Source organism: Pleurodeles waltl, chromosome 10 (assembly GCF_031143425.1).
Source record: "Pleurodeles waltl isolate 20211129_DDA chromosome 10, aPleWal1.hap1.20221129, whole genome shotgun sequence".
NCBI lineage: Eukaryota > Metazoa > Chordata > Amphibia > Caudata > Salamandridae > Pleurodeles > Pleurodeles waltl.
In genome coordinates this window covers 1,051,526,211-1,051,539,569 of record NC_090449.1, presented here as the reverse complement: position 1 = coordinate 1,051,539,569, position 13,359 = coordinate 1,051,526,211, and the positions used below count along the sequence as shown (strand labels likewise).

The window sequence follows — 13,359 nt, the reverse complement described above, 5'->3', positions numbered from 1 at the left end:
TTCCTCCAACGACTCCTCCGAGGCCCTCAGGATGCAAGATGGACAAGACTTGCTCCTCCCATGTTGTTAGTTGAGGGGGAGGAGGTGGTGGTCCGCCGCCAGTCTGCTGTACCGCGATGTGGTGCCTGGATACCGTTGAACGCATCTTCCCCCGTAGGTCGTTCCACCTCTTCCTGATGTCCTCCCTATTTCTTGGGTGCTGTCCCACAGCGTTGACCCTGTCCACTATTCTTTGCCATAGCTCCATCTTCCTGGCTATTGATGTGTGCTGTACCTGTGAGCCAAATAGCTGTGGCTCTACCCGGATGATTTCCTCCACCATGACCCTGAGCTCCTCCTCGGAGAAGCGGGGGTGTCTTTGGCGTGACATGGGGTGGTGTATGTGATGTGTGGGGTGGTGTATGTGTTGATGAGTGTGGTGAGTGTAGTGGTATGTGGTGTTTTGTGCGTGGATGTTGGTGGGGTTGTCTATTGCTGTGCTCTCTCTGTCGCCTTCAACTCAAAATTGTGGTCGTAGGGGTTTGTGGGTGATGTGGATGTGTGTTTTATATTGTGTTGGGTGTGTGGGAGTGTTGTTTGTATGTGTATCAGGTGTGTGTATTTTGAATTGTCCAATGTGGCGGTGTTTTGGAGATGTGTGTGTATTTTGAGCGCGGCAGTGTGTACCGCCAATGGAATACCGCAGTTGAAAGACCGCCGCGTGGATTCGTGGGTCATAATAGCATGGGCGTGTTTCTGTTGGCGTGGAGGTGGAGGATTTGTTTCCGCATGTTTATCGCTGACCTTTGGTGTGGCGGTATTGTGTGGGTGTCTGAATTTCGGCGGATTCCGTGATGTGTGTCATAATAGCTGTGGCGGTCTACCGCGGCCGCGGCGGTGTATTGGCGGTCTTCTGCACGGCGGTAAGCACCTTATACCGCCAATGTAGTAATGACCCCCTATATCTATACTGGGTATGCGTAATGGACTAATCTAACTCCCAACCATTGCATCAATCTCCTGCACCCAATTGAAAAAAGGTTACTCAAATTACGAGAGTCAATTTCTGCACCTCGGTACAAAAATACATAAAAATGATTTTGAAGGATACCATATGGACTGTATGTTAGGTATACAGCTATCTTAGGACCTGGGGAGTGTGTTCCCTATTCTGAGAAAAGGAAAAAATATATAGGGGGTATGGGAGGGAGATATTGCCTCCCTGGGCTTGCTGACGGGGTCCCTGAGGAACCTCCCCTGGGGACAAAAACAGAATTTTTAAAAAATAAATTTGCCTCAAATTCTCAAAGGCTCCATGGATCCACAACAAAATTAAAAGAAAAGTGTGGGCTGATGCAATTTATAGAATTAAACCCCATGGGGTGGGCCCTGGGAGTGACACAAGCTCTTGTGTAGGGAGGGCAGAATGACACCCTCCCTGTGCCTCCTTTAAGCCAGGGGGACCCTATCCCTGTGGCTGATGCTTAGGGAAGTGTCACGCAACCCTCCTCCTTTATCCTCCTTCAGGCCCTGGGGAACCCATCCGCTAGAGCTGATGCTTATTTAAAGGGGAGGCGAGCATGCAATCTCCCTCCCTGAGCTATGGTCCCGGGGACCCCATTTCCCAGTTCCGGCTCTACTGCGGTGTCCCGTGACACATCCTCTTGGGCACAATTGTTTCCACGCCAATGACAGTGCAGGCAGTGAAATCTAATGTGGTCCGACTCAGCGGGACAGGAAAGCTGGATGGGAGCACAAACGTTTCTCCCATCCAGGACTCTCGCTGGAAGGGAAACAGAATTGCTTCCACAAAGTAAACTGCTCCCATGGGGTGTGAGAAATGCCGGTTTCCGCCGCACCCATGATGGGTGCTGGCAAGGTGAGCTGTGGTGTTTGGGGTCCTTGGGGTTTCCCCCGAACTCCCCCAATGTGGGACTTGTTATGGGGTGTCCCAGGTGGGCACTGAGGCACCCCACTTACAAAAAAAAGAAAATAAAAATATGGCAGCAGGGAGCCGGCGGGCCACACAGGCACACGGGCTCCCCTCATGGTCCCTATAAAAGATAATGGCATGAAGTGGCCCGATTTGGCAGAAGGTCACCCCAGTTAAAAAAAAAAAGAAAAAGAAAACGTTTGTCAGCTCCTGGGCAGACCATGGGACTGCTTACAGGAAGTTGGCAGAGCTGCAGGGGCCCTGGAGCTCCTTCTGAAAGCCCCCAACAAAAATAAAATATGTTGGTTCCAGAATGGGCACGGAGACACCAAAAAAAAAAACCCCACAATAAATGAATAATAAATGAGCAGTAGGAGCCGTTTATTATTATTCACTGCCCCTTGCAAGGAGCACCCCATTGTGCCCTGCTTGATCTTTCTAAATATATATTTTTAAAACCTGGTGGTGTCCCTAGAAGGGGCAAGGGCACCAGCAAGCGTTTTTTGTGGTGTTGTGGACGCAACAGGGAGTGCAGCAGCCTCCCGCCATTATTAAAAGCAGTTCAATCAATCAATTAATTAATCAATCTTTTTGTAAAGTGCAACACTATCACCGTAAGGGGTATCTGGGCACTGAGGTTGCTGTGCCTGCATCGAAGAGCCAGGTCTTGAGTTGCTTTCTGAAATCTGCCAGGGAGGGTGCTCTTCGGAGGTGGAAGAGGAGGTCATTTCAGGCTTTGGCAGCAATGTAGGAGAATGCGTGTCCCCCACTGTGGGTGTGATGGATGCGGGGGACATGTGCAAAGGCGAGTGAAGTGGAGAGCAATAGTATTGATGGAAGATGGAAGCTCAGCCGGTGGTTGATGTAGTATGGTCCAAGTTTATGGAGGGCTTTTTAGGCTGTGTGAGCGTCTTGAACTGGCATCTTTTCTGGACAGGTAGCCAGTAGAGTTACCTGAGGTGGGGAGTGATGTGCTTCCACTTAGGGAGGTCCAGGATGAGTCTGGCTGCCACGTTGTGTATTGTATGGAATCTTCTGAGGAGCAGGGAGGAGATACCAGTGTAGAGTGCGTTGCTGTTGTTGAGGCGTCTGGTGACAAGGGCTTGTGCGACGCTCTTTTTGGTGTTTACTGGGATCCATCTGAAGATCTTGCAGAGCATGCGGAGGGTACGGAAACAGGAGGAGGTGACTGCATTGACTTGTTGTTTCATGGTCAGTTGGTTGTCACCAATGTTGCGAGTGTGGTCAGTCGGTGTGGGAGTGGGTCTGAGTTCTTCCAGGCAACAGCTGTGGTCCCAGGTGGTGGTGTGCTTTCCAAAGATCAGCACCTCGGTTTTGTCGGAGTTTAATTTGAGGCAGCTGTCTCTCATCCTGTCTGCTACTCCAGTTATGGCGTTGCAGAAGTTGGTTTTGGTGTTAAAGGGGTCTTTGGTGAGCGAGAGGATGAGCTGAGTGTCGTCAGCCTAGGAGAAGATGCTGAGTCAGAGGGATCTGACGATGTTCACGAGGGGGGTATTGTAGATGTTAAACAACGTGGGTATGAGTGATGATACCTGGGGCTCACCACAGATGATGTTCTTGAGAGCGGAGGTGAAGGGAGATAGACGGATGCTCTGGGTGTGACCTGCGATTAATGATGTGATCCATTTGAGGGCGTGTTGCTCAATGCCTATGTTGTGGAGTCTGTCAGTGAGGATGTGGTGGGCGACATTGTTGAATGCTGCAGACAGGTCGAGGAGAATCAGAGCCACTGTTTCTCCTTGGTCAAGAAGGGTTCTGATGTTGTCTGTTGCGTCAATGAGCACGATCTTGGTGCTATGGTTGGCCTGGAAACCTGATTGTGATGCGTTGAGTAGGTGATTTTGTTCTTGGTAGTCGGTAAGCTGTCAGTTGATGGCCTTTTCGAGTACTTTGGCTGGGTATGTGAGCAGGGAGATTGAACTGTAGTTCTTCAGGTTGCTGGGGTCAGCTGAGAACTTCTTTAGGAGGGGTGTGATGTCTGCGGTGCTTCCATCCGTCTGATAAGGATGCTGTGGAGATGGAAACATTGAAAGGTTGGTTAGTTCAGTGCTGAATATTTTGGATCCAAGGTAGAAGAGATGTTGTGGGCAGGGGTCCATGGGTGCCCCGGAGTGGATGGAGAACATGATGGTAACGGTGGTCTGGATGTCGAGGGGGGACCAGGTGATTATGGCTGTGCTGCAGTTAGCTGGTTGGAAGAAATTGTCATTGTTGAGCGAAGTGGGTTGATGGTTGAATTTGTTGTAGATGTTGGCAATCTTACTGTGGAAGTAGTTTATTAGTGAGTCGCCGAGTTGTTGGCAGGGGTGTACTGTGTTTTCTGTGGCCGTCAGGTTGGGGAATTCCTTGATGATCTTGAAGAGTTCCTTGGTGTAGTTGGTTGTGGCATTGATGCAGGCCATGCTGGCTGTACTTTTGGCCTCCTTCATGCACCGGTAGTAGTCATTGAGTGATGTCTTGTATGCGACTCTGTTGGTGGGGTCCTTGGAGATGCACCATCGGTTCTCAAGTAGAAGACAGTTACGTTTGGTGGTTCTGAGCTTTGGGGTGTACCAACTTGCTTATCTTGACCTTCTGTTGGCTTTTGCTGGTTTCAGAGGGGCAACTTTGTCACCACATTTGGTGATCCAGGTGGAGAAATTGTGGACGGCCTGTTTGAGGGTGGGTGGTGTGTTGGATGGTGTGGTGCTCAGAGTCTGCGTCCATTGGCTATAGGCTACTTTTCCTTAGTTACAGTGGGTGGCGCTATGTTGCTTGATGATGGTGTACTGGGTCTTGGAGATGGTGAAGTGGATGATTGTGTGGTCTTTCCAGGAGAGTTCCATGTGTGGGTGAATTTGATTTTGTCGCTGGAGGAGAAAATGGTGTTCAGGGGGTGTCTGGCTCTGTGGGTGGGTCTGGAGACTAGTTGGGTGAGTCCGATGTTGTTAAGGTTCTCCAGTAAAGATGTGGAGTTGGCGTCCTTGGGGTTGTCAATGTGGAAGTTGAATATTATGGTGATTCCTCCACCATGCTTGTTCGGGTGGTCCCAGTGTATCATCTTGTACCCATCAGGGGTGGCGGTGGCAATGTCAGGGTGGAGGAGGGGATGAGCCAAGTTTCGGTGATGAAGGTGCACTTCCTGCTCTTTTTTTAGGTCCCACCGTGTCCTGATGTTTTTCCCGCTCTGCCTCGCGCACAGATCCCACTCCAGGACCAGGCCGCCTGGGGTTGGTTACCAATGAGCCGTTGGATGCAGGGCCTGGTCGCTTGCCAGGCTCTGTGGCAAACCATACGCCAAGCATAGCCTTTAGCTGTGAGTAGTAGGAGGGGATACCTTCCATCAAACTTTTGACAGGTGCCGCTCCCCGCGCTGATGTAGGCAATGACGTAGTTGTAGGTGAGTCACGTGGGTTGTGACATCAGGGGGTTACATGTTAGTCATGTGGCAGGGTCCTAGCCCCTGGGTCTAGATCTATGGGCTGTGTAAAATGAGGGCTGTGCTGGTGTGCAACCTGTTTCATGGCGTAAGAGGACAGGTCTGGACATGTCAGACATCCAGGCCCAAGTGGCTGCTTGGGGGCCTCCTCTCAGGGCGGCGCATTGGGAGTGTAAGGCCAAATCTCCACACTGCTGGCTAATCCAAAAAGGGGGGCTGGGCAAAAGCCGTGACATGCGATTAGCACCACGTGTAACACCAGCAACGTATTAGAGCCATCAAGGAGAGCATGTGACCGCTATGTGTTGTAGAGGCGTATGCCTTTTTTGAACCATAGAATACATATAAGGAGGTGGTTAGAGCAGCATGCCAAATCATTAACCACTGCTGAAATAGGTTGTCTAGGCAATATGAAGAGATACAATCCGCTCACCAGAAAAGCCGGCGTCTCAGGAGCCCAGAACCCTATGAATAGATATTATCGGACCCTAGCACCTCTGGTGTAGGATGAGAATGCACAGCAGGCTGCCCCTAAAGATGGGAGTTCCGACGTTACTGGGGTTCAAGAAGAACTCTGCCAGCGGCTTGAAAAGCTCAGCCTCAAGGATTTGCCACAGCTGGTATCCCCGATCAAGGTTGATAGCAGCAACAGCGAAGCCTCGAAAGACGAATTAAGTGATGCAGTCAACTTCAGCGACACTGAAGACGATGAAGAAGGTGTAGCACCACCGAATTCGCCGATCTATGAAGACATGTACTTTCAGGAGGCCCCTGATCCAGAGGCAGTCGTGGTACATCCGACAAATGTAAAACCCGAAGTTGCTTATACACCATTGGACCTGCGCGACGCGCAAGATTTCAGAGCAGCCGCTGAGTGTAGTGAAAATGCTGAGGTTAGTAAAAACTCTTATAGACAATTATTGTATAGATGCCGATATCATACTTTTAACTAACAGCATGTCTTTTGCTTTTTGTTTTAACCGTAGAAAACAACTGCAGAAAGAGATGCTCTAGAGGGGACTACGCCAAAGGTTAACAACGTAAATTTGTACTGCTTATGCAGTTTCAGACAGAATGAAAGTATTATACGCCAGAACAAAGAGCAGCGTAAGCAATGTGTCAGCACTTATAATAGCACCGATTTTGAAAAGGAAACGTCGGGCGTACCCTACGACGCCATATGGCCTGTTAAAGGTTTTGCGGCGACTGTTGTGAACACATGTGTTAAACGTGACTATTATAACCTGTGTTACAGGCATAAAATTAATGCACCACAGCAGCAGGCTCATGACTGTCTATACGAGTCGTACACAGCAAGAACAATTCGGCACATATGTAGCGGGTTAGACACACACAGGGTAGATAAGTTCTTAAGGGTGGTGTACGGGTTGTCAGCTGTGAAGAAAGGTGTCCACGTCGATATGATCAAGGTCTTGGCAGCATCGGTCAATGAGATCCGATACGCTGCTGAGCCAAGCTCAAAACTCGAACGTATGCAGGGGCTGTGTAGCTGTTTTGACAAAAGCTTGATAGAAAGGGTCATAGAAAGACGAATGTGTGATATTTATTATAAAAATAGAAGAATGAGGTCTTTGGTCCCACAAAAGTTGTTTTAAAAAAAACACAAAAAAAACAGATGTCGTGGATAGCAGACCATAACGGTGTTACTTAACGCTACATATTTACTCACTTTTAGGACGATAATCAGAGTGTCGTGCTGCAAGATGTCTATGAGTTACACCCAGGCTACATCTGTTTTGGGAGACTGATATATGTGCTGGTTAAGAAGAGGATAGCTGAAATACACCCTGTGACTCTGCGTTATCTGGACATTACGGAACCTCCGGCTACGTTGCAGTGCGACAGCCCTGTGTGTATCGCCAACTGGTGTATCAACGTGTGGCTACCCGCAGCGGTTAAATACTGGAGCGCGGCCCAAGGCAGTGCGCGAGAGTTAAGACTTTCACCCCGGACTGGGCTACACCGTGCTTTGGAACTCCTGACTGAAGATTATTTCACAAATAAAGGTCCTGTATTGTCCGACCTAGAACTGTATGAACTGTTGAATGCTGTCAGTATCCTGAGCGTCCAGAGTTATAGGCGAGGGGAGCGTGAAGTCATGTCTGGAGCTATTGAATGTACAGCTATGAAAATATCAAACCTTGTGACGCTGAGACCTAGTAAAAGGAACTGCTTTGAGTAATATGTGTGACACGTATCGCACTATGTATACGTCGTCAAAAGGCCTCCAGGTGTCCAGCAGCGATGACCGCTATAAGTGATGTACCGCAAAATGTCAAGTACACAGTGTTTATGTAGTGCTAACCCACTTTTATGTATTGTTTTTTATGTTTAATAAAATGACCTTACACAAAACATATGTCTTTCATTTCTTGGTTGCGGGGTGTGACAGCATGACGGGGTCTGCTTTAAGGAAGCTTTATTACGATACAGCTTGGAAGCTTGGGGTTGGAAGCTACGGAGGCTCCGAAGCTCTATTTAGAAGGGCTCGAGTTGAAAATGAATCTGTAAACCGATCAAGGGTGAAGACTTGGTTAGCGGGGGAAGAGGCGTATGCACTCCACAAACCAGCCAGGAGAGGAGGGCCACAGTTGTTAGCACGCAGCTAGATTATCAGTGGCAGGCGGACATAATCAGTCTTCAAGATCTAGCAAAACATAACAACGGCGTAATGTATATATTAACAGTCATAGACGTATTGTGCAAGTACGCCTATGCAGAGGCGTTAAACGATAAAAGTGGTACCAGCGTAACCGCCGCCTTTAAAGACATCTTCGCGAGAGGTCGAGTACCTCAAAAACTACAAATAGACGCTGAAAAGGAATTTTTAAACAAACCTTTTCAGAAATTATTAAAGCAGCATGCTGTTCAGCATTTTGTACCGCACACCGAGGTAAAAGCAGCAGTTGTAGAGCGTTTTAACAGAACTTTAAAACTAAAGATGTGGCAATCTTTCACAGCCAACCATACCTACAGATACGTGGATGTTCTATAGGCTTTTATAGATGTTTATAACGCCAGTTACCATAGGACCATCAAAATGTCTCCCGTGGAGGTAACGGCGGATAATTCGTTAATGGTGTGGAGAACTGTGTCCGGGAGTCGTCTTGAGGCGAAGGTCAAGAAATCGGTTTTAAAAGAAGGGGATCATGTCCGGGTTTCAAAGATGAAGGGCGTCTTCACCAAGGGCTACTAACAGACATTTAGCGATGAGATATTCATAGTGGAAAGTGCGGAGCTTAAAGAAGGGGTATATATTTACAAGTTGAAGGACTACGATGGGGAAAGGGTTACGGGTGTCTTTTACAACTAAGAGTTACAAAAGGTGCCCTACGATCCGAACAGGGTGTACAGGGTTGAAAAGGTTCTGAAAAGGAAAGGCAGCGGAGCTATGAGACAGGCGCTGGTCAAATGGCGGGGGTGGCCTGAGAAATTTAACAGTTGGGTTTTGGCCAGCTCGCTGCACTGTGTGTGAGGTCGAGGTGCAAGCGCAGAGATGGAGACCTCACCTTTTTATATTACGTTACCGTCCAATGCCTCAAAGGACATGTTCCCGACAATCAGATTTCTAATTATACAGTGAAACTGGCTAAACTGGTGGACCTGAAAGGGTCCTGGGAGGTGGCCCTAACGGAGATACAGTACCCTAGAACGTGGAATACATTTACAAAGCATGAGGCTAAATTTCATATAAAGCGCTCTCAGGACTTCTTGAGCTTCCCCATGAGTTTCCCATACAGGTATTACACCACCATAGCGGCGGTGGTCGACGCCATCAACAGAGTCATAGTCGCCTTTGAAGAGTATGCAAATATACAGTGGGTGTCGGATAACGTTAGAAGAAAAGTGTTTCTTAAAGCCCCCGAGCTTGATACCAGGTTTAGCTGTACCGGTAAATTACAAAGGGTTTTAGGGACCGTACAACATGTGAAAAGACAGGTAGATCCAGACCCTACGTGCCCCAACATTAACGGCAGATTTTATACACTCTACATGTATAACGACATTGTAGAACCTAAGAAGATAGGGGATAGTTATTGGTTGTTGTTGAAATGGGTCTCTGTGAAGGGCAAAAATAACACAATGATTAATATACAACATCACAAACCCGACTACGTGGCAATTTCCCAAAAACATTTTGAAACTATAACCATCATGATCTACGACGATCAGTCAGAGCCGGTGGCCTTTAAATACGGGAAAGTTATTGTTAAGCTTCATTTAAGCCCACAGCCCGACGGTGACTATTAGGCATTAGCGATGGTCATTATGAAAACATATGGTGATCCCTCTATGTACAGGGACTATTATAGAGTTTAGGCCGGTTCTGGAGGATCGCCGGCCTACTTTCAAGGGGTCCCTGTTATGTACTGGACCGGATTGGGGGGCTTCTTTCGGAGTTTGTTTAGAGGAGCCATGCCATTTTTTAGAAGAGGATATGAAATTGCAAAACCTCACGTTAAAGCGGCTGCTACGAACATTGCCCATGATGTTGTGGGCTCTGTAATGTCGGCTGTCGCTGAGTGCATGAACAAACTGCCCCAGGAAGGAGTAGGGTTGTTGTACAAGACACGTGTGGGTGTTAAAAGGAAGCAAAGGGCTTCGAAGGCATAGGGGCCAGCCAATGCCCCATAAAAAAAAGGAGGACTTCTTCAAAAGGCCCACACAAAAGAAGAGTCGTAAGACGGAAGAGATCTTCCAAGAAGAAGAAGAGAACACGCTCTAGTGCGAATATTTTTTAAATCAGCTATCATGGCCTTCATGCACTGCACCTCGGGTGAATGCGCAAAATCTGATCTAGATTTGTTTTCTCTTAAACCCACACAGACCAACATCGAGAACAGTTTTTTCATGGAAGTATCGCCTCTAGCCGCTATGACGCCTCTGGCGCCAATAGAGTTTTACGTGTCGGGGTCCACTGATATGTATTTGGATCTCATCAACACTCTGCTATACCTCGTCTGCAAAATAACCAAAGCGAACGGCACCAACATCGAGGCTGATGCTAAAGTGGCGTCAATCGCCTACCCTGTCGCAACCATGTTTAATCAGGTGGACATTAACCTGGGCGATCGACTTATCGCGCAGAGTGATAACATGTACGCCTATAGGGCCTACATCAAGAGTATTCTAAATTACAGTTGTGAAGCCCTGGACACACAGCTTTCAGCTGGACTCTTCGACAAAGATACTGAAGTGCAATTTGAGGACACAGCGTTGGACGGTGGCAACGATGGTTTTAAAAAAAGAGCCAGCTTCGCCGCCGGCAGTACGCAGTTTGACCTCCTGGGGCACATACATTCAGACCTTTTCTTCCAAGATAAGCTTCTAGTCAACGGTATAGATCTTAAGATGAAGCTCAACTGCAACAAGGACGTGTTCTGTCTCATCAGCAGCGATGCGGAGCAGTATAAACTGGTTATATTGTCCGCGAGCCAATTTGTAAAGAGAGTGAAAGTGTCACCGAGCGCCAGACTGGCCTACGCTGAAGCTTTACAACTATCGAACACCAAGTACGCCATTGAAAGAGTGGCTCTAAAGAAATTCACCATCCCAGCCGGTACTAGATTAATGCAGCAGCAGAATCTATTTCTGGGGCAGCTATCGAAACTCATCATCATAGGGTTTGTGGACAATACAGCTTTTAGCAGACTCTATACCTCCCACCCTTTCAACTTCAAACACTATGACATCAACTATGTCGCTTTGGTCCACGAAGGAGCTGTTATCCCCAGAAAACCGTTCAGTCCAAGTTTTGGAACAGCCAACTTTGTCAGGGAATATCTCGGTCTGGTCTCGATAACGGGGAAACATCTGCGGAACTCAGGAGTCGTTGTTTCAAGAGAGGGGTATGGGGCCGGATACACGTTGTTTGCCTTCGACCTGACTCCTGACCTGGAAGATGGTGACCACCACAACTTGATCAAAAACGGAAATCTAAAAGCTGAAATACGCTTTACACAGGCGCTGGCTACCAGCGTGAATATGGATGTATTCTCTGTATTCGACAGCGTCATCCAGGTCAATCACGCTCGACAGCTTATGTTTGACTATCGTTAAAAGATTGTAAAATGGACACTGCAGAGATACGTGACTTCTTAAGCAGGCATAAATACACTAAGAAATACTTTTTTAGGTGTATTTCCTAGTGACGGGCTACCTGAAAAGATAGGCCCAGAAAGACCCCGCACCCTAGTCTTTAACACCGACCCGCATTACAAGGGTGCTACACATTAGGCCGCCATGTTTCTGGATGTAGACAAAGTTATAGTGTTTGGCACTTTAGCAAAGTTCCCCGAGCATAACATTTATACAAAACCGATATTCAAATATGTAAAAAAAGCATCGCCAGCGGTTGAGTATAACAAGCGGCGTGTACAGGATTCTCTAGTCATCACATGTGGGGAACATTGTATATATTTCATTAGTAAAACGTCTGAGGGTATGACGTTTAACATATTTTTAAATCTGTATTCCGCTGATCTAGTAAACAACAATGGCATTGTTATGAAATATGTGAATGAAAATACTAGGACCATGTCGAGCGTTGTTAAAGAAGAATACGGTGTTTGTCAAAAGTGTAAGGCCTTGTAACGCCTCTATTTGTACTGATGACTGTCTAAAATAAAAACATCTTAAACATAAATTCAGACTATGCATTTTATTCACCCACCACACATTTTAAAACCATTTTAAAAAAGATGTCAGACTACTGTTGAAAAGTTAAAAGTGTTTATTACAAACAGTTTACACCACAAACACTTACAAGGGTAAAGAAATAAATGAAGCAAAAATCTTTCGAGACATGATTTTTTTTTAACAAAACTGTCCACCAGTTCAAATTTCGTGATTACATTAGAGCGGTAACCATGTGTTCATTTTGAACAGTCTCTTTTTAGGGTCCATAGGTAAAGCGTAGGTGATCCTAGAAGGTGTTAGCTGAGGAAAGAAAGGCGAGGTCGGCACTGTGCGACTCATGGTAAAAACACCAGGGGTCGGATCTTTCAAACTTTCAAGCCTCCGCCTGTGGCTGACATTACCGACGATTGTGGCGGGAATGTTGAGTTCTGCTTCGGCACTTAGGAATTGCTCCCAGCCTCTAAGAGCGTTGTTGGACTTTTGCTTTTGCAGGGTCATCCCCAGACTTTTTTGCCTCCTGCCTCCTATATTTTTCTGACATGTTGCTGTTGGCTTTTCAACTCTGAGCACTTTACCACTGCTAACCAGTGCTAAAGTGTATATGCTCTCCTGTTTAAATTGTATGTAAGTGGTTTATCCATGATTGGCATATTTGATTTACTAGTAAGTCCCTAGTAAGGTGCACTAGAGGTGCCAGGGCCTGTAAATCAAATGCTACTAGTGGGCCTGCAGCACTGGTTGTGCCACCCACATAAGTAGCTCTGTAATCATGTCTCAGACCTGCCACTGCAGTGTCTGTATGTGTATTTTTACACTGTAAATTCGACTTGGCAAGTGTACCCACTTGCCAGGCCTAAACCTTCCCTTTCCTTACATGTAAGGCACCCCTAAGGTATGCCCTAGGTAGCCCCAAGGGCAGGGTGCAGTGTATGGATAAGGTAGGACATATAGTAATGTGGTTTATATGTCCTGACAGTGAAATACTGCCAATTTCGTTTTCACTGTTGCAAGGTCTGTCTCTCTCATAGGATAATATGGGGGCTACCTTTAAATATGATTAAAGTGTAGATTCCCCTAGAGAAGGGATGGACAGGTGGAGTTTGGGATCCCTGAACTCACAATTTAAAAATGCATCTTTTAGTAAAGTTGATTTTGAGATTGTGAGTTGGGAAATGCCACTTTTAGAAAGTGAGCATTTTCTTGCTTAAACCATTCTGTGACTCTGCCTTGTTTGTGGATTCCCTGTCTGGGTCAGTTTGACAGTTGGGTTGTTTTTCACCTCACACCAGACAGTGACACAAAGGGAGCTGGGGTGTGATCTGCATTTCCTGATTAGCCATCTCTGCTA

At 47.0% G+C, this 13,359-nt stretch overlaps 1 protein-coding gene across 1 annotated transcript; it reads left to right on the top strand.

The window, feature by feature from the left end:
- The first annotated feature begins 10,124 nt into the window (after positions 1-10,124).
- On the top strand, positions 10,125-11,432 carry LOC138262478 (uncharacterized protein F54H12.2-like). Its single transcript, XM_069212371.1, has one exon. The coding sequence runs from the start codon at positions 10,125-10,127 to the stop codon at positions 11,430-11,432; it is 1,308 nt and encodes a 435-aa protein (XP_069068472.1).
- Positions 11,433-13,359: the final 1,927 nt, after the last annotated feature.